Source organism: Sorex fumeus, unplaced genomic scaffold (assembly GCF_029834395.1).
Source record: "Sorex fumeus unplaced genomic scaffold, SorFum_2.1 ptg000003l, whole genome shotgun sequence".
Classification (NCBI taxonomy): domain Eukaryota; kingdom Metazoa; phylum Chordata; class Mammalia; order Eulipotyphla; family Soricidae; genus Sorex; species Sorex fumeus.
Genome location: NW_026606060.1, coordinates 46029652 through 46053587, shown reverse-complemented (window position 1 = coordinate 46053587; position 23936 = coordinate 46029652). Strand labels below are relative to the sequence as shown.

Sequence of the window (23936 nt, the reverse complement as noted above, 5' to 3'; positions counted from 1 at the left end):
TAATTCATCTAATGAATGATTTTTGTATTTTCATGACTTTAACTTTTAAATTTATTGCTCTTGGTTCATTCAATACCTTTCTAAAAAGGAAAACAAAAAAGAATGCCCAAAATTTAGAATGCAGATTTAGAATAAAATATTTTTTAAAAAGACCTTTGCACAATGTGGAGAAGGCTACAGACAGTTAAGGAGACTTAAGAGAAGAGAATGAAGAGACTCATGACTTGTCACTGCTGCCCTCTGCTGTCCCAAGCGTGAAGCTGCTTTGCCTGAACACTCAACTCCAGCTAAGGAATAACTGAGAAAAGAGCATGCAGAATACATAAAGAAACCCCTGAAAAAAAATACAACAAGGACCTTTTGTATGCTTGGTGGGGACACACCAGGTTATACAATAACGGGAACTGAAGTGATGGGCACAAAGCCCCCACTCACTCCCCAGCACAGTTGCAGGAGCAGCATGAAAGTCACTTGTGCTCAAGAAGATTCACTCCTAGGAGGCTTCAGGGTCCTGACTCAGAGTCAGAATAGTTGCCATGTCCAGACCACTGAAGGTGGAGAAGGATGAGCATCAGAAACCTGCTGCTCAGGCAATAACCAGCTTCCAATGCTGAGGACCAGGTAAAAATTTAGCCAGGCACCCATCTTTCTAATTTCTCTCAAGTTTAAAGAGACCACCTGTCTCTTATAGAGACAGAAAGAAAAAGAGAAGAACAAAACCAAGATCTCTCCCCCCCCTTGAAACACCTGTATGAATTAGTTAATGCAGAGAAGACTTCCTTCCATAATGCTAAAGAGAAAAAAAAATTCCCAATATAAATACTAGACACTTTAGTCATATCCATGAGAATATGAGAATACTGTTTTCCTCTTAATATGAATAAAATAATCATTGCCTAGATGCAAGAAAATGGGTAATCCAGTCTCATTACATCTGCCTAAACTACCGCATCTGAACCTGACTTCAACTCCTATATATGGAATAAAGAAATTCCGTATGAGAAGCGGGTTTAATACTGTCCTGTACCTGTGGCCCAAAGACACCCTCATCCTTGTGTGGTTTAAATATCAGTTTTAGGGGCCAGGGAGATGACACAGTGAGCAGGATGCTTTCCTTACACATGGCTGACCCAGGTTTGCTCTCTGGCATCACATACGGTCCTCCAGCAATGCCAGAAGCGATCCCTAAGCAGAGTCAGGAGTAATCCCTGGGCATCTGCTAGGTGTAGCTCAAAAACCAAAAATAATAATCATTTTTTAAAAGCATTGGTCTTGGGGCTGGTGCAATAGCACAGCCGGTAGGGCATTTGCCTTGCACGCGGCCGACCCGGGTTTGATTCCCAGCATCCAGTTTGGTCCCCCAAGCACTGCCAGGAGTGATTCCTGAGTGCAGAGCCAGGAGTAACCCCTGGGCATCGGCTGGGTGTGATCCAAAAAGCAAAAAAAATAATAAAAAACAAAAAAATAAAAACAAATAAATAAAAGCATCGGTCTTTAGACAAAACTCAAATCTTTAAAAAGAAATGCAACGCCCGCTCCTCTCTGGAAAGAAAGATGGCGGCTGCACGGGAGCCTTGTGGACAGCAGGTTTGAGCCGGGGGTGGTGGGAGCGGCAGGGACCTCATGGGAAGGGGGGCGTAATGGGCCGTCCTTCACGCCCGACCGAGGTCACCAGCTGCCCCCCACGAGTGGCTCTCCGGCACGGCCACGACTCCAGGGCACAGAAACCAATCTCTTAACTAGCTAACTTTTAATAGAAATTCTTCCAGGGTCAATAAGTAAAATAGCAGAAATCCAAAACCGCGCAGCCGCTATTGCGGCCGCGCAACATCATTTTATTCTTAAACCAAGTTGTAGAAAGCAAATCATTTCACAACGCTGTTTCAGCATGTCTGATTGTGGGGGGTGGGTCGTAAACTCTAAACAATAATTGTGCATCTTCTATCGAAATAATCTACCTAGTCAAAGTAGATAGAGTATTAACTAGAACTCATCTGCCTCACAAGAATTGGGAGGGGTGGGAGGTGGGGATCTATTGGGGTTCGGGGTTAAAAATGAGTATTGGTAAAGGGAAATGTGTTTGGTATCTACATGACTGAGACCTAAACCCGAAAGCTCTGTAACTTTTCCCACAGTGATTCAATAAATAAATAAATTATAATAAAAAATAAATAAATAAATCTTAAAAAAAAAGAAGAAATGCAAGCTTTTCAATATAATACCCTCAAAACACTTAGAAGACTACAGAGCTCTTTGAGACAGTAAATAATTTTACAGTACTTCATTCTCTCAGAAGAGAAAAGCTACAGAAGACTCTGACCTTGCAATGTTGCTAACCAACAGCATTTTGCAGGACCTCTGCTTCCTATGTGTCACTGTTTCTGTGCACAGCAGCTCAATAGCAGCACAGTGAGAAAGGTGCCACTAGCACACAGCAGTTCTCACCAAGGGGCAGTCACGTCTGTCCCCTGCTACTCAGACTCTGTGCTCTAGAAACACATCCTGCTACTCACACATGAAATCAAAATCCTGTCTCTGAAGACCATTTCAGTCTTTTCATTCTCTTGTATCTGGAGAAAGTCTATCTAAAGCTTTATCATCTTTAACATATTTTTAACTAATCACTCTGAGACCCTATACGTGAATCAAAGATAGATACTACTCTCAAGGGTCTGAGAGGTCAGTCAAGTGGAGTGAAGGCTCAGGGGTCAGCATAAACTAAGGTACAAACTGGGGGAGTAAAACACTGAAAGGAGAATATGTTCAGTCTGGGTGTGGCTTGGATTCCTGCACATCTCCGGGTGAAACCCCACCACTCTCAGAGCACCCTCTACAGACTTCAGGCCAAGAAACATATACTTCTAATTCTAAAGTGTTGAAAGCCCAAGTGCCTCACACAGTGTTCTGGCACATACTATTTACTCACTAAATGAGAGAGAGAGACATATTTTATGGAAAAAAAGAAAAAATGAGATTATGCCACCTTTCAAGCATAGATAATATAGACAACGATGTTATTGAAAGAAACATATACATTCATTTTCATCTCTTCCCAAAAACAGGCAACACTAGGAAAGAAAAATATTCTCCCCAAGAATAATTCACAAGGAGAACAGAGGAACAACTTACAACAAAATTGTAAAGGTCAGAAGGCAGAAAGAAAAGTGATAAGTGATAAGATGCTTTGTCTAAAAAAAATAGAACTTAAGGGGATTGGAGAGATAGCACAGCGAGGTAGGGCATTTGCCTTGCACACGGCCATCTATACCTGTTGGTCATTGTGACACTGTTCACAATAGCCAGAATCTGGATACGACCCGAGTCACGACGACTGGTTAAAGAAATTTTGGTACCTCTACACAATGGAATATTATGCAACTGTTAGGAAAGATGAATTCACGAAATTTGCTTATAAGTGAATGGACATGGACAGTATCATGCTAAGTGAAATGAATCAGAAAGAGAGGGACGGACACAGAATGACTGCACTCATTTGTGGAAAATAATATAACATAATATGCAAGTAGCACCCAAGATAAGGGCCAGGAAGACTGCTCCTAAGTTGGAAGCCTGCCTCATGAACTGGGGGAGAAGGCAGCTGGGATAGAAAAGGGATCACTACTGACGGTTGGAGGGATGGCTCGGAATGGGAGATGTGTGCTGAAAATAGATAATGGACCAAACATGATGGTCTCTCAGTATCTGTATTGCAAACCATAATGCCCACAAGTAGAAAGAGAGTAAGAGGGAAACTGTCTGCCATAGAAGCAGGAGTAAAGTGAGATGGTAGAGAAAGGATACTGGGGACACTGGTGGCAGAAAATGTGTACTGGTGGAGGGATGGGTGTTCGATCATTGTATGACTGAAACTCAAACTTGTAAGTTTTGTAACTGTATCTGATAGTGATTCAATGAAAAAATAATAATAAAATTAATTTTTTTAAGTTGTATGAGAAAAGAAAAAGCTTCTACTTCATGACTCAACTGTGATCAGAAAAACTGATAATCACTGATCTCATCAGTCATAAAATATAGGAACCCTAAAAAGTGTGTCAAGTTTACGAAGAAAAGGGACTTGGTTTGGTTTAGAACACCCAAAGTCTGAGGCAAGTTTTATCATCTAAGTGACAACAACTTGTGGGCATTTAGGGAAGCAGGACAGACACAGAAGACCTGAGGACTGGAGGTAACATATCTGAAAGTCATTCATAGGAAAGATGAAACCATGGAACTATATGAACTGGAATGAAGAAAGGTGATGGAGGTGGGAAGTCAAGGCTGGATGGTTGAGAACAGCTACACTTAAGTACGCCAGAAAGAAAGTTCACCATTAGAACTGAGAGGAGAAATAATTAAAAACTGATGGCAAATGAGAATCATTTGAAAAAGGAAATATAGGTGGGTGAGCAACAAGGAACTGACACACTGGTGAATACAACAAATCAAACATAGATGAAAAGACCTTAACTCAACAGCAAAGGAGGGTTCCTGGAATTTCACAGCTCAAATCTGTAGAACAGATGAACAACCAGTTTTCAAAACTTTCTGAGACATTTAGCAATCTAATACAGACTAATACCAAAGATAACGGAATCAGCACAGAACCTGTAGTAAACATTGGGAATAAGATGATACAATACAATTCCAGAACCTGGCTAGAAATTGTAAATGTCTTCTAAAGATATTCACTTTATTTTAAAAAATAAAAAACAATGAAACTGAAAGATTCTCTCAAGAGAAACTTGCCTTCACCTATGTAGAGACAAAGATAGTTTCCAGAGAGGAGCTGAGGGACCAGAGTGAGATAGCACAGCAGGCAGGGCATTGAAGTTGCATGAAGCTGACCCAGATTTGAAACCCAGCATCCCATCTAATACTCGAGTCAGCCAGGAGAGATCCCAGAGCACAGAGCCAGGTTTGTCCCACTCCAAAAATAAATAAATAAAAGGAAGAAGAAAGGAGAGGTCACACGATGCATGTTGGGAAGGCGGCAGGTGGGCCCAGCCCTCCATGATCAAGAATGCCATGCGGGGGAAAAAACTCTCCTCTGAAGTGGATCATTCCATGTACATTTAAGCCAAAACTGTTTTAACTAGTATCTACCTAATCAAAGTCCCAGCATTTATTAACTGTTAGCTAAATTCTAGAAAGGATGATTCTACCCAGAAAGGGTTCCTAGATGCCTTAAAGTAATTGATACAAATATTAATTAAATTATATTAAACAAGTACAGAGATATCAATAATGATAAACCTCAGGATCAGCATCAAGAGATCCTTTACCTTACATAATTTAAGAGTTATTAGTAGTGGGCTGGAGCGATAGTACAGTGGGTAGGGCGTTTGCCTTGCACAAGGCCGACCCAGGTTCAATCCCTGGCATTCCCATATGGTTCCCCAAGCACCACCAGGAGTAACTCCTAAGTGCAGAGCCAGGAGTAATTCCTGAGCATTGCTGGGTATGACCCAAAAACAAATAAACAAACAAAAGTTATTAGTAGCATTAATAAATCTCACTCTCTACACAATCTAGACAGAGTATGTAGGATTTAAGTATTTCCCATAAAAAGGTACATACAAGAAAATTTATTGGAATAAATTTTTAGTGGTTGTGTGTATGATAAACTTCAGAGATATGCAGGAACACAAAAGACAAGAAAGTCTCTGCAGATCCTAAATCTTTATTTCACCTTACCAAGGAAAAAGATTCTGGAAATGAGTTGTTCAAAGCAGTTGCAAGTGAAAGCAAGAAGACAAAGTAGCTTCTATCTATGTAAGAGATATAGATAGATAGATGCACGTGCACAGGAGTATTCGACTGACTTGGGTTCCATCCCTGGAACCACATATGGTCTCCTGAGCACCCCCAGGAGTGTTTAACTGGCCATAGACACGTGTTTAAGAGAAGAGTTCCTGAAAAAGAACTGTGCAAAAAGTTTTGAGTCATTAAAAACCACATGACTGGTAGTCAAGTCAGGTCAAATGAACTGTTGCCCCCTCCCCAATAAATCCCATGAAAAATTAATAAAACTGTAAGGACTATAACTGAAGTCCCCCAAATTACCCTGGCCTAGCCACACACGCTAGGGGAAAAGGCAGCTCAGAAAGAGAAGGGAGCACCAAATAAAGGGTGTTGGGAGGATCCTCCCAGGATGGGAGATGCATGCTGAGAGTAGACTATAGACCGAACATGACTGCCACTCAATGCCTCTTTTGCAAGCCACAGCACCCAAAAGGAGAGAGAGAACAAAAGGGAATGCCCTGCCACAGAGGCAGAGTGGGATTGGGGGGGGGCGGGGTAGGGATACTGGGATCGATAGTGGTGGAGAATGGGCACTGGTGGAGGGATGGGTATTCGATCACTGTATAACTGAAACCCAAGCACAAAAATTTGTAAGTCTATAACTGTACCTCATGGTGTTTCACTAATAAAAATTTAAAAAACACTGTCCTCCCGCCGTTCATCAATTTCCTCGAGCGGGCCCAGTAATATCTCTATCGTGAGACTTTGTTGTTACTGTGTTTGGCATATTGAATACGTCACGGGTACCTTGCCAGGCTTTGCCGTGCAAGCGAGATACTCTCGGTAACTTGCCGGGCTCTCAGAGAGGGGCGGAGGTATCGAACCCAGTTTGACCAGGCTGGCTGCACACAAGGCAAACACCCTACCACTGTGCTATCGCTCCAGCCCATTTAAAAAAAAATCAAATTACCTGGCCAGAACATATCATTAATAACAGAAGAAATAAATGAATAGGGAGGAAGACGGAAGAATGATAGATGGTAAGAACCTTAAAAGAGTTTTGAGGAGCTTGAATCTATCACAATTAATAATATGGTACTTTTTTGTCTTGCTTTGTTAATTTGGGTAGGTAGTGGGCCCACTCCCAATGGTGCTCAGAGCTTTCTCCACTCCCTATACTCAGGGATCAATCCTGGGGGGTGCTCAGGAGACTGTATGTGGGGCTATGGGGCCAGAATTTGAAACCATCCTATCCCATGTACCATTATTCCAGTTCTAACATGGTGCTTTTGTGTTCAAACTAAAAGTGACAGGGATGAAAGAAGTAAAAAGTTAGTCGAGCAGCACTGTGTAGGGATAAAAAGAGATGGTCAGTGCATCTTGAGTCAGACAAACACTATAAATTGAAAGCGGAAAAGATAGATTAAGAGATGAGGTAGTAGGAGGCTGAGAGACAGTAAGTACAGTGGATAAGGTGCTTGCCTTGCGTACAACTGAGTCAGATTCAATCTCCAGTGCCCTGAGCACTGCCAGTAGTGATCCCTGAGCACCATAGGGTATGGCCAAAGAGGTAGAGAGAGAGATGTAGAATGATAGGACTTAAGGTCAAACGAAAAATGAAGACTCAGTAAACAGGAGACTAGAATAAGAATAGGTAAAGGATTATTTTAAAGCGTAATTAATATTTCTGAGAAGGCAGAAAATTTTAAAAGGAAGATTTTGGTATTTTTTTAGGACTATAGATTTTAGGTCACGGCAAAGCCTGGCATGCTACCGGTGCCATATTCAATATGCCAAAAACAGTAACAGTAATGGGTCTCATTCCTCTGACCCTGAAAGAGCCTCCAATACAGCAGCATTGGCAAAGACTAGGAAGGACAGGCTGCTAAAACCTCAGGACTGGGACAAATGGAGACGTTACAAGCACCCACTCGAGTCAATCAATGAACAATGGGATGACAGTAATACAGTGATACAGTGACAGATTTCAGGAGGCATTTTCCTAAGCTTATCCCAAGTTTTGCTCCATATAACTTCTCAAAATCATGACAATAAATAAAAGGTAGAATAAATAAATGATTAAAAAAGAAGTTTTACAAAATTCCCCCTAAAGATCTAAAAATATTTTATGGGGCCTTTAAGTGGAATATATACTTAAAATGTAAAAACTCAAATTATAAGACCTTAAAAGCGTAAGGCAATAAATCATAAACCATTATTATGACAAAAAATATTAAACATTCTTCTGGATGTTAAAAGAAGCTCTTTCTATAGAAATATGAAAAACAAATCCATTTTCCTAACCAAATCATAAGAACACACAATTACAATTCATTTTAATGATGAACAAGAAAACCTACCTTTAATGTTCCATCAGCTGAACAACTAGCCAAAAGTTTATTATCTGGTGAAAATCTGCAGTGATTAACAATATTTTTATGGCCAAACAAGGTATTTCGACATTCTTTTTGATTCAAATCCCAGAGCTATTTGAGAAGATAATAAGATAATTAAAAACCAGTACTGAACAGGGAAAGTTAAAAATCACATAAAGTTCAGCTTTCCCTCCTATTTAAGTTTTTTCCTTTTATAGAAAGATATTCAAGTCTGTAGCACAAAGGGGTGAAACACAAAGGTGGATGTGAATTAATAATGCAGTAACTTCTAGAGGCAATGTTTTAGGTGCTAGGTTGTACAATTCTAAAAACGGTGATTTTGAAGATTTCCCAATGCAAACTCTGAACTATTAACTGAATAAAACCTGTTGGCACTCTAAAAAATTACCCAAAAATACAAGAAGAGCAAAGTTAGGTTTTATAAATACGTATGATAAGAGATTAGAAGAGCAAGTTAAATAATATCTCTAAGGAAGCAATAAGCCAAATCCAGAATGTGGGTTATTCTACAGAAAAAAATGACTCAAGTCTCTAACAAATCAATGGTATCTTTGAAAGAGGGAGAGGAAAAAGAATTTTTAGGGAATAAAAGACATAAAACCAAAATCTACTTGAGCTTCATGTCTGATCCCAATAAAGTTATGCTTCATTGAAATAGATGTTTAAGACTAACTGGGGAAAGTGAAAAAAAATTAGTTTATTATGTTAGGTGTGATAAAAGAATGGTACTTGTGTTTAAAAACCTCAAGACTCACACTAAAGTATTTTGGCTGAAATAAATTAATATGAAATTTGCTGTAAAGTTTTGGAAACAGAAAAAAATTGGTCGGGGAGGGGAAATAAGATGTTTCTATTTATAGAAACATCTATAAATAAGATGTTTCTGCCAAAATGTTTATAATTATTGAAGCAAGGCAATGAAAAAAATACCATAGGGGTTCATACTGTACTCTCTCCCTTTTTCAATACTTTTTAATATTTTAAAATATAACTAAGATGAGGTCATAAATTAAAATGGATACAATCATTTGCAGTGATTTTTCACAACTACACCAAAGAATCGCCGTGGCGTATTCGATATGTCAAAAACAGTAACAAGTCTCACAATGGAGACGTTACTGGTGCCTGCTCAAGCAAATTGATGAACAACGGGAGGACTGTGCTGCAGTGCTACACCAAAGAAGAAATAATTTACACCCTCAACTAACCTCGGTAAAAAGTCTTTGGAAATGATTATGAAGTGAAATAAGTCCTGTTCTTTTAGTTTTTATTGTTTTAAGTGTGGGTGGAGGGAACCACACCCTACAGTGTTCAGGGATTACTTTACTCATGGCTCTGTGCTCAAGGATCATTCCTGGTGGTGCTCATGGGGAACACATGTGGTGCCAGGGACCAAACCAGGGCTTGAAGTGTTTTACTCAACCCTCCCCAAAATACAATGTGCCACTGCAAAGATGGTATGACATTGGTCCTTCACGCCCAACCGAGGCCATGAGTTGCCCCTCACGAGCGGCTCTCTGGCACGGCCATGGTACCAGACGCACAGAAACCAATCTTGTAATTATCCTGCTCTTGGCAGAAATCCCTCCAGACTTAGTTAATAAAGTATCAGAAATCCAAAATCGCACGGCCGTGACATCATATGGTTTTCACAACCAGCAATAGAAAACAAATTATTTCACAATGCCTTTTCAGCAGTTCTGATTGTTGGGGGGAAATTCCAAACAATAATGGTACATCTTTTGTCGAAATAATGAATGTATTCAAAGTAGAGAGAAAGTTAAGTAGAAATCATCTGCCTCACAGGCATCGGGAGGGGTGGAAGGGGGGTATATTTGGGTTCTCGGTGGTGAAAAATAATTACTGGTGAGGGGAGGAGTGTTTGATCATTGTATGATCGAGACTTAAACCTGAAAGCTTTGTAACCTTTCTCACGGTGATTCAATAAATAAATTTAAAAATAAAAGATGGTGTGACATTAAAAAGGCCAGGCACATGCAAAAAAACGTGAACTCAGACTACTTCCTAAGGTCGTGAACAAAAGTCAAATCAAAATGGATTAAAGACTTCACTATCAGACCTGAACTCCTAAGTTACAAAGAGGAAGCTAGAGGCGTCTTTAAGGATACAACAACATTGGCCAAGCAAGTGGAAGCAAAGATATATGGGACTACATTAATTTTTTAAACGAATATAAAAGTGGGGGGTGGGGAGAGAGTACAGCAAGTAGGATGCTTGCCTTGCATAGGGCCAACTCAAGTTTGATCCCTAATATACCATATGGTCCCCATGAGAAAATCAATAAGATAGTTCAATCTACCAAATTTATCCACATAGCTCTCTGTCCATACTTACTTTGAGGAGGTGATCACTCGATCCAGTGGCTAAGAGAAGGTGATGGCTACTACAGGTAAAGTGACAGCAATTGACTTGTTCTGTGTGCTCATCATAGGTATGTATTAGTTTTCCAGTCACTGAATTCCAAATCTAAAGAAAATAGAGAACATGAAATTTACAATGACCCATTGTTCTCAGAGGGGAAAAGCAAATGGAAACTCAGCTATGGATGCTTTCCATTCTGTCTGGCAGATCTTCCCATTAGACAAAACACTTACAAATAAGCCCCACCTTCCAAAAAAACTAAGTATTTTGCCAAGATATCTTTCAATTACTTGCAAATCTATACAACCATCTTTCTATAGAATATTTAGGATCTTATAAAAATATTACATTCTTTAAAAGTAAGGTTTCACATGGACCTAAAAATAACAGCAAGTATATAAAGAATGGTATAGGGAAAGGATATTCGTCGAATACACATCTGACAAGGGGTTGATATCCAGGATATACAAAACATACAAAATACTGGTTAAACTCCACAAGAAGAAAACATCCAACCCCATCCAAAAATGGGGCAATGAAATGAACAGAAACTTTCTCAAAGAAGAAATCCGAATGGCAAAAAAGCACATGAGAAAATGCTCTACATCATTAATCATCAGGGAGATGCAGATCAAAACCACAATGAGATATCATCTCACACCTCAGAGACTGGCCCACATTCAAAAGAACAAAAGCAACCGATGTTGGCGTGGATGTGGCGAGAAAGGGACACTCCTTCACTGTTGGTGGGAATGTCGACTGGTTCAGCCTTTCTGGAAAACAGTATGGACGATTCTCAAAAAATTAGAAATTGAGCTCTCATTTGACCTAGCAATACCACTCCTGGGAATATATCCCAGAGAGGCAAAAATGTATAGTCGAAGTGACATCTGCACTTGTTTGTTCATTGCAGCACTCTTTACAATAGCCAGAAACTGGAAGAAACCTGAATGCCCAAGAACAGATGACTGGTTAAAGAAACTTTGGTACATCTACACAATGGAGTACTATGTAGCTGTTAGAAAGGATGAGGTCATGAAATTTATATACAAGTGGTACAACATGGAAAGCATCATGCTAAGCGAAATGAGTCAGAAAGAGGGATAGACATAGAAAGATTGCATTCATCTGGGGGATATAAAGTAACAAAATATGAGATTAATACCCAAGAATAGCTGAGATCAGCACCAGGAGGATTACTCCATAGCTTAGTGGCCAGCCGGGCATTCTAGAGGAAAGGGTAGCTCAGATAGAGAAGGGAGCACCAAATAAAGGGTGTTTGGAGGATCCTCCCAGGAGGGGAGATGCATGTCGAAAGTAGACTATGGACTGAACATGTTTGCCACTCAATGCCTCTTTTGCAGACCACAACACCCAAAAGGAGAAAGAGAATACAGGGGACTGCCCTGCCACAGAGGCAGGGGGGATGGGGGGATGGGGGTGGGGGGATATTATCCATGGTGGTGGAAAATGGGCACTGGTGGAGGGATGGGTATCTGATCATTGTATAATCGAAACCCAAGCACAAAAATTGTAAATCTACAACTGTACCTCATGGTGTTTCACTAAAAAAAAAAATAGAAGAAAAAAAAAAGAATGGTATAACACCAGATCAGAAGAATTAAATCCAAGAACTGGGTCCGATATAATAGTAATGTATATCCTTGATCAAGTTCTTAGTTTACCTGTATCTGTTTTCTCCTTGGTAAAACTGAGATACTTATCTTAGCAATTCAAGGTATCAAAAGATAAGTGAAATAGTGTTGTGCTGATTAAATGGTATCGATAAATAATCACTTCTTCACTTAATCACTTAACTTCCCGTTAGTCGTCGATTTGCTCGAGCGGGTGCCAGTAACGTCTCCATTTGTCCCTGTCGCGTGCTAGTGTAGCCCAATGGCATCTGTTCGCTCTGGGAACATGAAGAGCCTCAAACCAATCGTTCATGATCTTCACTGGCAGACTTCCACTATTGACACTACCTCCACTACCCAGCCCTCGCCACACTCCAGGACGCTTTCTGGAACCGTGCGGCCGCAAAGCGGCCACACGACACATCATAAGACACTAAATACCCATCTTCCAGAATTGTCGTACCATATTTGATAGGGTTCAAATATGGTAACACCTACAAGGGTGATTAGAGGTTGCCCCAAAAGCCTCTATCCCTCTCGGAAAGACTGGAAAGCTACCGAGAGTATTCCGCCCGCATGGAAGAGCCTGGCAAGCTATCCGTTGTGTATTCGATATGCCAAAACCAGTAACTACAACTGGTCTCATTCACCTGACCCTGAAGGCTTCACCGACATGGCAGCACTGAGAAGGATGAGAAAGGAGAGGCTGACAAAATCTCAAGGCCAAACTAGGCTGCCACAACTAAGGAAGACAAAAATGATCGTCTGTACTTTCAATGCACGTACGCTAGCATCAGATGCATCCATCGAGGACCTGATGGTACAAGCGAGAATGATCAAGTACGACATCATTGGTCTGACCGAGACAAGAAGGCACGAATCTCACCATGCCATTTTCAACACTGGAGAAGAACTGTTCCTCGGAACATGCGATAAAAGAGGTGTCAGAGGCATCGGTGTCCTTGTCAACACAAACTTGGCCAAGAGCATTGATTCGATCGATCGATCATGAACGATCGATAAATAAAGACAAATAAAATGATTCAGTAAAGAAAATTCAGGCTTGAGATTGAAGAGATTGTATAGCAGGGAGGGTGCTTGCCTTGCATACAGTTTCAATTCCCAGCACCCCATATGGTCCCCAGAGCCCTACCAAGAATGATCTTTGAGTACAGAGCCAGGAATAAGCCCTCAGCACTGTGTGTGTGGCAAAAAAAAAAACAAAAAAACAGAAAAACAGAGGCTTGGGCCAGGAAGACAGTTCAAAGGTGAGATCTCTAGCACTCCATGTCCCTCACGTACCACCAGGAGTCACCCTTGAACACTAAGCAGGAGCAGTTCCCAGGCATTAGTGGGTGTGGTCCCCAAACCAAAATAAATAAAACAAATGAAATAAAGGCTTTACAAACTGATTTTTAAAAAAATAATTAACTATGAGGGTATGGTGCCACTAGCAAGTCAATCTGTACCTGTGAGGTGAGTGCATCAGCAGCCTGATGGCACCTTCAGACTTCCAGATACCCCAAAATTGCTGCTGTGCCTTTGACCAGACCCCAAAAACTTGGGGCAAAGTTTATCAAGAAAGTAAACGGCCAAAAGTTAGGTATTTGGAAAACACACCCACAAACCACCTCCAGCTCAGCTATAATTGGAGGCATGGCCTCTCTGGTTCCTGATCACACTGCCTAACAGCCATGATCCCAGAGACTCAGAAACAAATCTCAAAACCCAGCGGCTTTTGGCAGAAATGCATCCGGTCCCTGCAATATGTTACCAGTGCTAGGCCAACCTAGATGGGAATTGGTTTCGTGCCTTGGTTTGTTCCCCCTGGCAGCCCGGTGGCTGCCATCCTCCAGCGGCCACTGTACAGTCAGGTTTAGGCCTGTAGTGACGAGACACGCAGGGCCTCAAGGGATGAGGGTGGAGCCAGTCCTGTCCTCCCCGTCCCAATGAGATCCCAAGTCATCGCGCACGAACGGCCTCTCTGGCTCCTGATCAAGCTGCTTAACGGCCATGATCCCAGAGACTCAGAAACAAATCTCGAAACCTAGTGACTTTTGGCAGAAATGCGTCGGGACCCTGTAGTAGGTTACTGTTGCCGGGCCACCCCAGGGGGGAAAGGGTGCTGTCACTCCTCCTGCTCCCCCTTGGTGGCTCTGTGGCCGCCATCCTCCAGAGGCCATTGGACAGTCAGGTTTGGGCCCTCAGTGACGAGACATGTTGGGCCTCACGGAATGGGGGTGGAGCCAGTCCTTTCCTCACCACCCCAATGAGACCCCAAGTCATCACCCACGAATGGCCTCTCTGGCTCCTGATCAAGCTGCTTAACGGCCATGATCCAAGAGATTCAGAAACAAATCTCAAAACCCAGTGGCTTTTGGCAGAAATGCGTCTGGACGCCACAGTAGGTTACTGTCACCGGGCCACCCCAGGGGGGAAAGGGTATTGTCCCTCCGCCTGCTCCCCCTAGGCGGCTCAGTGGCCACCATCCTCCAGAGGCCACTGGACAGTCAGGTTTGGGCCCCCAGTGACGAGACACGCCGGGCCTCATGGAATGGGGGTGGAGCCACCCTTTCCTCCCCATCCCAATGAGACCCCAAGTCGCCGCCCATGAATGGCCTTTCTGGCTCCTGATCAAGCTGCTTAACGGCCATGATCCCAGAGACTCAGGAGCAAATCTCGAAACCCAGCAGGTTTTGGCAGAAATCCCTCCAGATTTAAGTGTTAAAATTTCGGAATTTCAAAATCGTGCAGCCACGCGACATCATATGTCATTCGTAACCAGCAATAGAAAACAAATTGTCTACAGTTGCCTTTTCAGCAGATCTGAGTGTTGGGGTAAAATCTCAAATAATAATGGTGGGTCTGGTGTCAAGATATTGAATGTGATCAAAGTAGAGAGAGAGTAATGTGGAAATCATCTGCCTCACAGGTAGGGGGAGGGTATGGGATGGGGGTATACTGAGGTTGTTGGGGGTGGAGAATGGGCACTGGTGAAGGTACGGGTGTTTCATTGTATGACCAAGACTTATACCCAAAAGCTCTGTAACTGCTCTCATGATGATTTAATAAATAAAATTATAAAAAATGAAAAAGAAAAATAAGGTGGAGTTCATGCCCAATTCAATCAGCTAATCAGTGGCTGAATAAATAGCAGTACTCCTACAAATAAATAAATAAATAAATACTAGATTTGATTGCTGGAGGAAAAAAGGGAGCAAAGTGGAGGTACAGAGGGGCTTTTTTAATAGAGGGATGACTGGAAGTTCAGTGGTAGGAAGGAAGAATCTTTTACACACAGAGTACAGTACATTAAGTTCAGAGCTCTATCCCTGAGATTCTATTTGTTAAGTAATGATAATTCAAATTCATGTATGTCTTAGATTGATGGAAAACTACCTTACAATCTGGCTCTATTTTATTAATTAAAATGAGCCTGAAGAAAAAAACTCTCCAGGAACCTGTTTCATTATCTGTAAAATAAGATCAATCATTAAATTAGTGGTATAAAGCTTCATAGAGTATTAAGTTCACCCAGTAAAAGTAATCATGAGCCTTGTTACAACGTAATCTATTCCATTTACCAAAAAAATAAAAAAAAGAAATTAACTAATGAAACTTCATTGACACTGAAAAACTTTAAAAAGAGAGACAGAGACACAGAGACAGAGAAAAAATAAAGCCTCAATGTAAGTTCACCCTTTATTTATCAGAAAATGTATTTCCACAGATTCCAGTTCTCTTAAAGTCTGTACTAAAATAAAGGCTCTGGGGACCAGGGAGATAATACAGGGGTTAAAGCATTTGCCTTGCGTGCACCTGACCCTGGTTCAAAACCTCAGCACTATATACAGTCCCCCATGCACTGCCAGTTGTGGCTCCTAGGCACAGAGTCAACTATAGCCCCTGAGCTCTGCCAGGTGTGGCCCAAAAACCAAAAACAGAGCAATAAAAATAAAATAAATTCTTTGGCTAAAAGGCAAATTTAAAAACAAGAGACAAAGTGACAAAAACTACATAAAATGGCCAATAAGCATTTGTAAACTTATCGATATTCTCTTTTCATTAAGGAAATGCAAATCAAAACAAGGAGACATCACTGACACACCTGAGAAAATGGTGATTATCCAGAAGACCAAAAATATAAACATTGGAGGGAATACAGAGAAGAGGAAAATTTAAAAGAGGCTGGTAAGAATGTAAGCAGATGTGGCTATGGATATTCCTTAATCTATACAGTCCAGTTATCTGTGTATTTACTTACAAAGTACAAAAACACTAACTTGAGCCCTGAAGAGACAATGCATTGCCTTGCATGTATTATAATCCCAGTTAGACTCCCAGCACCACATATGGTCCCCTGAACACCACCTGGAGTCACTCCTGAGCACAGAGCCAGGAATAACCCCTTTTGAACCCTGGAGTGTGGTTCAAAATAAAAAAAAAATAACTTCAATTTGAAAAGATGTATGTATACACATGTTTACTGCGGCATTATTTAAAAGCCAAGAATTAAAAACAACCTAAAAAATACATCGACTGGGGCTGGAGCGATAGCACAGTGGATAGGGCGTTTGCCTTGCACGCAGCCAACATGGCCGACACAGGTTCGATTCCCAGCATCCTATATGGTCTGCCAAGCACCGCGAGGAGCAATTCCTGAGTGCATGAGCCAGGAGTAACCTCTGAGCATTGCCGGGTGTGACCCAAAAAGGAAAAAAAAATACATCGACTAATAAATGGACAAACATGTAGTGCCTATACACAGTAGCATACTGTTCACCACAGAGAAGAAATCCTTTCGTGCCATTTACAAAGCCATGGATGGACCGAGAGTACTACTGTAGGTCAGGTAAGCCAGACACAAAAGAATAAATACCAAATAATTTAACTTAAATGCGATATATAGAGGGTGAAAATATGAACTAAATAAAGTAATAATAAATGTTTGGACTATGCGACCAATTAGTGATAACTCGAAGAGCAGGAATAAGGCAGAGGGTCTGGAGCTGTTTTGAGAAAGAATATAAATCAGGACCAAAAGGGACACGTAAATTGATCTTTTAAAATATATTGTCTTTGGATCTTGCCAGCAGAGAAACGGCCCAGAGTCACATCTCCAAAATAACACGATGCCATGGAATCTTCCCAGGTAAAATGGTCCGGGCTGACAGCTTCGGGACTTTCTCAAAATGGGGGTGAGCAGATTCCCCATTCTACCTGAAAGCATAGCTGTCTCCAGCCATACCTGACACGCTCAAACGTAGAAATGCCCCAGCTCCACAACTGAACCTCATCAAACTGCCAAGACACCCAACAATCTGAACATAGATTGTTCCAGATCTATGGCTCCTTGAACCTCAAATTTTCATAGTCCTGTCAGCCCTGTACAATCACAGTAAATCTCTTAGGAAAGCTGCATGGAAGTCCACCAAGCTCAATGGGCCTAAACAATAACACAGAAGGCTCAACTAGTACCATCCAGCAGAGCAGATCCTTGGACAATGATTTCAGTAACATCACTGAGATATAACAATTATCACTAATTGGCTACTATTGATCTAAGGTTTGAAAATTCCATTTGCCTTTGTGTTGTAACAAAAGAAATGAAATAAATTTATTTGTGCCTGCAAGGAGGTAGGCTGGGGTGGTAAGTGGGAAACTGAGGACACTGGTGGAGGAAAGGGTACATTGGGGGTTGGATTGGTGGTGGGACATTTAATGCCTATATTATATTATGAACAACTATACTATGAACAACTTAGTAAATCATGGTGCTATAGTGAAAGAAAGAAATTAATATAGTTATTGAAGCAACATGGTTAAAGTATTAATGCTAATGATTTTGGTTACAAAGTTATTACATTTTCACATATAGATTTAAATTATGTATATCTTACATTTGAAACCTATCATAATGTAATGATAGCTTAATTTAAAAAAATTTTTTTCCTTTATTTTTCAGACTAATCACCTGTGAGCTTGTTCTTCCATCTGGTTTTGCATTAAATAAAAGCCAATTCATAAAGGCAAAAATATCTAAGCAGCATGTTACAAATTATTTTACAACACAAACTAGATCTCAGAGAATGAGTTTGTGCACCACCATTCCCAATCACAATACACTCAAAAATTTCAGCTGTTATTTAACCCATAATCTTGCAATAAGTCGCATTAATTTGTTCCTATTTTTCCCAGGTGTCTGGCAAATATCTCCAAGTGATCAATATATGCATTCGAATTGATACTTAACCCTGGATAAAAACTGGTATGGCTCAAATTAACATCCTAAGAGGCAAAAGTGCTCATCCTACAATTAAGGAAAAAGAAAATTTTTGTAATAATTACAACTCAAAAATATACTATTTCCCTACCTTTACTGTTTTATCCACAGAGCAAGTTGCTATAAACCTATCACAAGCGGAGAATGCACAGCAAAGTATTTCGTCTTCATGAGCCTTGATTTCTAAGAGCTTCTCTCCTGTTTCAGCTTTGAACACCTACAAATGCAACAATACATAAAATATTTTTACAATAAGCCACTTAGCAACCTTGGGCTACTAGCCAATAAAAATATTTCTTTATAACATCTTAATCATGTTTAAACTTTGCCGAACAAATGAACCTTGCCAAAATGATTTTAAAAATCAAAATTTTGGTCAGAATTTGCTCTAACATAGAGAACTATCCATTGCTAAATGTCTATACATAACAACTTTAAAAACTGACTGAGTATAGCAGCTTCATTTATGGAAAACAGCTTGGCAAATTCTATACGTGTATGTAATATAAAGGGGAGTGTATGTGTGCTGTCTGTCTGTGTCACGTGCATGCTTAAACAGAGTGTGTGCTGTTGCTAGGACTGAATGTGTGTGAGTGTGTGAGTGTGAGTGTGTGTGTGTGTGTGTGTGTGTGTGTGTGTGTGTGTGTGTGTTCTGCTGGATTGAGTGAGGCAAATTCTTTTATTTTCCTCTTCTTCTTCTTCTTTTTTGCTTTTTGGATCACACCCAGCAATGCTCAGGGGTTACTCCTGGCTCTGCATTCAGGTATTAATCCTGGTGGTGCTTGGGGGACTATATGGGATGCCGGGGATTGAACCCAGGTTGGCCGTGTGCAAGGTAAAATGCCTTACCCGCTATGCTATCACTCCGGTCTACATTAGGCAAATCTTAACAAACCAAATACTTTAATACGCTTTCTGAGGCTGAAAAATCAGAATTAATAAAATCAGTCACAACAATCACCAACAGAAATTAAGTATGTGGTCATAATCTTGTGAGGACTAAAGCTATATTTGTTTAATGTAGGAGTACTGCTATTTATTCAGCCATTGATTAAACTGGTTGAATTGGGCATAAACTCCACATTACTCTTTTCAATTTTTTAATTGGGTATCTGTGAGACAGACCATTACAAGCTGTTCAAAATTGGGTTTCAGGCATACAATGATCCAGTACCCATCCCTCCACCAGTGTACATTTCCCACGCCAATGTCCCCCCATTTCCCCACCACCATTCCCCAACCTCTCAACCCCTACCCCCAGCCTCCCTCTATGGGAGGCACTTTCCTTCTTTCTCTCTCTCTCCTTTTCCTTTTATGCATTATGGTTTGCAATACAGGTTAAAGCTATTTTAAATATAAAGGCTTTACCTAATGTGATCCTGTTTCATTTAAAATCAAAAGGTAAAGCAAAAACATGAAAATAAAAAAGTAAATTCTTTCAAGCACTTTAAGAAATAGTCTAGTCCAATTCCTATTTTTATTCAGATATTTATGCCTGTGTCTCTGATTAAATGTTGCTTAATCACTGTTTTCTAGCCTAACTCCTGTTCCTATGAAGAAGAGCTATGAAATCCTTATCATTTTAAACTATCATTTTCTCATCAACCTTAGTGAGTACACGAATGACAGTGACTGGCAAGGTAAAAGGCTCTTCCACATCACTCAGCAAGTTTAGAATGATGAAATACGCAACTATATCTTTTAAATCTCTAATTTGATTCCTGATGTTGCTAACATGCAATGTTGGTGCTAAGCCAGGACATTAGGAAGAGCCTCTGGACGTTGCCCTGCAAACAGGAAGCAGAACCAAGGCTCCACTTTTACATTAAGTGGGCAAGCTAAAACTTGTGAGTCCAATGATCTGGAGAAGCACAGCATGCTCTCATATACCCACCTGGTCATACCTTATCTTGGCAGTACAAGGCAGCAGTTTCCCCTCTCTTACACATCCTTAGTATCTGGGTTGACCTTCAAGTATCAGTATCAAGTATCAAGGATCTCTTTGCCCTATGTGTAACCAAATGTGGGGGACTTGCTCTGTAGAGCCTACATATCCAGCTCCATATCTTCCTCTCATGTTTTAATCATTACAGCATAGCTTCGATAACATAGCTTTGACAAGAACAATGTATACCCTGATGTTCTTTTGATGAATGCTTACCCTATAACTGTTGGTACTCTCATTAGTGATTCTTTCTCTGTGACATAGTCACTGTGATGTAGCTGATAAAAAATAAAATAAAATAAAAGGACACCTCTGGCAGTTGCTCTGTCTCGAGCCAGATCAATGCCTTGGCCCTTGGTGCTCTCTACATTCCTCTCACGTGTCTTGTCTCTGCACCTCCAACCGGAAGAACATTTATGCAACATGCAATATTCTTTATTTTATTATTTAAGTATATTTCAATATGCACACTATTGGTCACATGCCCAAAAAATGTTCTGAGAAAGTATGCTTTACCTGTAAGGTTTTATCAGCTCCACAAGAAGCTATTCTTTGGCCATCCTCAGAAAAGCAAGCATGGTAAACAGCATCTGTATGGGGGCGGACAACTAAGCGAGAGAGATTCTTGATGGTTTTTTTGTTTCTGTTTACAAGAAAAAAAGTAATAGAAACCCAATAAATAAGAATCAAAGTGATTATTTTTCCACAATAAGTACAGTGTCCCCTGTCGCGTATCACAAATGTCACTTGGCTTGGATTTCTAGTTTATCAAAACATGTCACTTTTTATTTTCTTTTGCTCCATTAAAACTAGCACAGGAATGCCCTCTAAAAATCTGTCTTTTGAAAGGAAAGAAGAAGAAAGCAAATGTTATTCCTGAACTAAAGTATTGGTTTATATAAACTACCCCCACTATTACTCTGGTGTATTTTAATTACAAGATTTCTAAAGGGAAAACAAATTTTTCAAGTCATTTTCACTGGGTTGTTTCTTGAGGGTTGGTTTGTTTTTTTTTTTGGGGGGGGGGTTTGGTTTTCAGGGAAACACCCAGTACTGTTCAGAGTTTAGTCCTGAGGGATCAAATCAGAATCAGCCACATGCATGACAAACACTTTAACTCTTGTACTCTCTCCAGCCCCTCTTTGCGTATTTGTCTAGTAAATACCAACTATTCCACCAGAGCAGATATAATTCCTCATGGGTTAAAGAATAAATGAATATTATGTATACTTACAGCAGCAGAAGTAGAACAGTGTTAGTTCACATATATGTGACCACAGAAATAGCTCAAAGGGCTGGAGTGCATGCTTTGTATAGTGCACCCTTAGGTTAACCCCCAGCACTGCATGGTCCCCTGATCATCACCAGATATAACACTGAAAGAAACTGAGCATGGTCAGAATGGCCCTCATGGGCCCAGTCATTAGAGGGCCTAAAAAAGCTCAAAATCTCCAGGCCCAAGCATTGAGCTGCCTGACTCCAGTTGCCTACATATCACCAAGAGAGGCTCCCAAGTGTCTGGCCCCTCCAACTCTCAAAAAAAAAAAAAAAGAGTACAGAAAATAAGGCTGGATAGACCCAGAGTTTAAATCCCATTTTTGCAAACTATCTGAGCTTAGTAAAGTCTCAACCTCTCTATGGCACAATTTTCTTGTTTTACTGTAAAAGAGGGTAAACAACAAAGCTATTCTGAAAATAAATAACACACGTGAGCACAAAATATATAATACACATTAAAATGATGGTGGTACACTCTTTTCCTTTCACTGACTGATAAGATTAAGGTAAGAGAAAAACTAGTCTCTTACAGGGGCTGGAGCGATAGCACAGCAGATAGGGCATTTGCCTTGCATGTGGCCAACCCAGGTTCGATTCCCAGCATCCCATATGGTCCCCCGAGCACTGCCAGGAGTAACTCCTGAGGGCAGAGCCAGGAGTAACCCCTGTGCATCGCCAGGTGTGACCCATAAAAAGCAAAAAAAAAAAAAAAAAACTAGTCTCTTACAGAAATAAGAGAATCAAGTTTCAATTCTAAAATTTAACATATGTAATGTTAAATTTCATATGTAATGTTCAAAAGCAAAGTGATCGGGGGCTGGAGCGATAGTACAGCAGGGAAGGCGTTTGCCTTGCAAGTGGCCCAGGTTCAATTCCCAGCATCCCATAGGGTCCCCCAAGCTCTACCAGGAGTAATTCCCGAGTGCAGAGCCAGGAGTAACCCCTGAGCATCACTGGGTATGACCCAAAAAGAAAAAAAAAGCAAAATGATCAAGACCTAATCCAATATCTCATTTAAATATTCACAAAAATAGCACTTGTCACAAAGGATTGATAGTTTACATTTGAGAAAGAAATGTAATTTCTAACACATTTAAAACTGCAATATTATTAAGTTTTAAAACTGAGACTCAAATCTAGGTTTGTGGCTTGAAGTCAATGTTTTCAACTAACATATTTTACATTTGTTATCAATTTCTTATTAATGCTTAGGATGAACTGTCAAGATATCATGTAAGCCAACATCTATTCCTATAGGACCTTTGAAGATAATTCTATTTCTATTTGCTGCTGACTTCTCTAAAACTTTTCAGTTGGTAAGAATGTCTTTAAAAGTTCCATCCCTCAGCAAAGTAGTTAAATTTTCCTGGAGTGAACTTATTCACTATCTGAAAAATAATGATATAGTTAGCACTCCACCTCCTTCAACTCCTCCCCTAACCTACTTACATCCACTCCAGGTAGAGCATTCCATTATCGACCTCCTGCTTGGCCCGCAGCTTAGCCTGCTGATAAACCTCTGAAATTTCAGGTTCACAGAGACCCAGCTGTATAACATTAGGAAATGGCTGTCGTCCAAGAAGGTGTCCATTTAAAGATAAAAACTCCTGGAAATTCTCACAGACAGCAAAATCCTGTGAACAAACTAAAATCCATTAGAAACATAACCGAAGCCAAGATCTGACACTTTGTGGTATCTGTCATCTTCTCATATTAAAGGTTTAAATGAGATACTCTCTACATGAACTGAAATACTAACCATTAGGTAACAACTACATAGTGACACTCCTCAGACTTTTATACATAAAAAAATCATTGAAGTGTAAAAATATCATGATCAAAGTTCTACTTTAAGATATTCTTTTTAAAAGGGAATCATTGAGTATTTCATCAACTTTCAAACTTCAATTTTATCCACTTTACTAGCAGACAATGAAACAAAATTTAAATAGACAAATATCAAAATAAGGAGATGATCTCAATTTGCCATTTCTATTCTGTGCATCCCCATTATTAAACCTAGAATCAAATGTTTAAGATGTCCATTATGACTAATTCAAATTCATATGTACCTTTTCATCCAATATATGCCTGTATTCCACAAATTCATGAATCAGATGAGCAGGACCTACAAGTTCCGTTTTGGCTTTAATCCAATCCAGAGAAAACATTAAAGTGCAAAGTTCCTTTAAAAAAAAAAAAAAGACAGGGAAGGCAGAAGCACTGTTAGAGCAAAGTCTCTAATCATCTTCCTAATAGCACTAAGAGAAACACCA

At 40.3% G+C, this 23936-nt stretch overlaps 1 protein-coding gene across 1 annotated transcript in view; it reads right to left on the bottom strand.

Annotated features, from left to right (window-relative positions):
• The window catches only part of APAF1 (apoptotic peptidase activating factor 1), a 97182-nt gene that overhangs the window by 45094 nt on the left and 28152 nt on the right, over positions 1–23936 (bottom strand). Inside the window, exons 10-15 of the mRNA XM_056114368.1 lie at positions 23733–23846; positions 23110–23294; positions 20899–21025; positions 18529–18654; positions 10494–10625; positions 8103–8228 (exon numbers count right to left, since the gene is read on the bottom strand). Coding sequence (XP_055970343.1) covers positions 8103–8228; positions 10494–10625; positions 18529–18654; positions 20899–21025; positions 23110–23294; positions 23733–23846 — 810 coding nt within the window. The remainder of the gene's footprint in view (positions 1–8102; positions 8229–10493; positions 10626–18528; positions 18655–20898; positions 21026–23109; positions 23295–23732; positions 23847–23936) is intronic.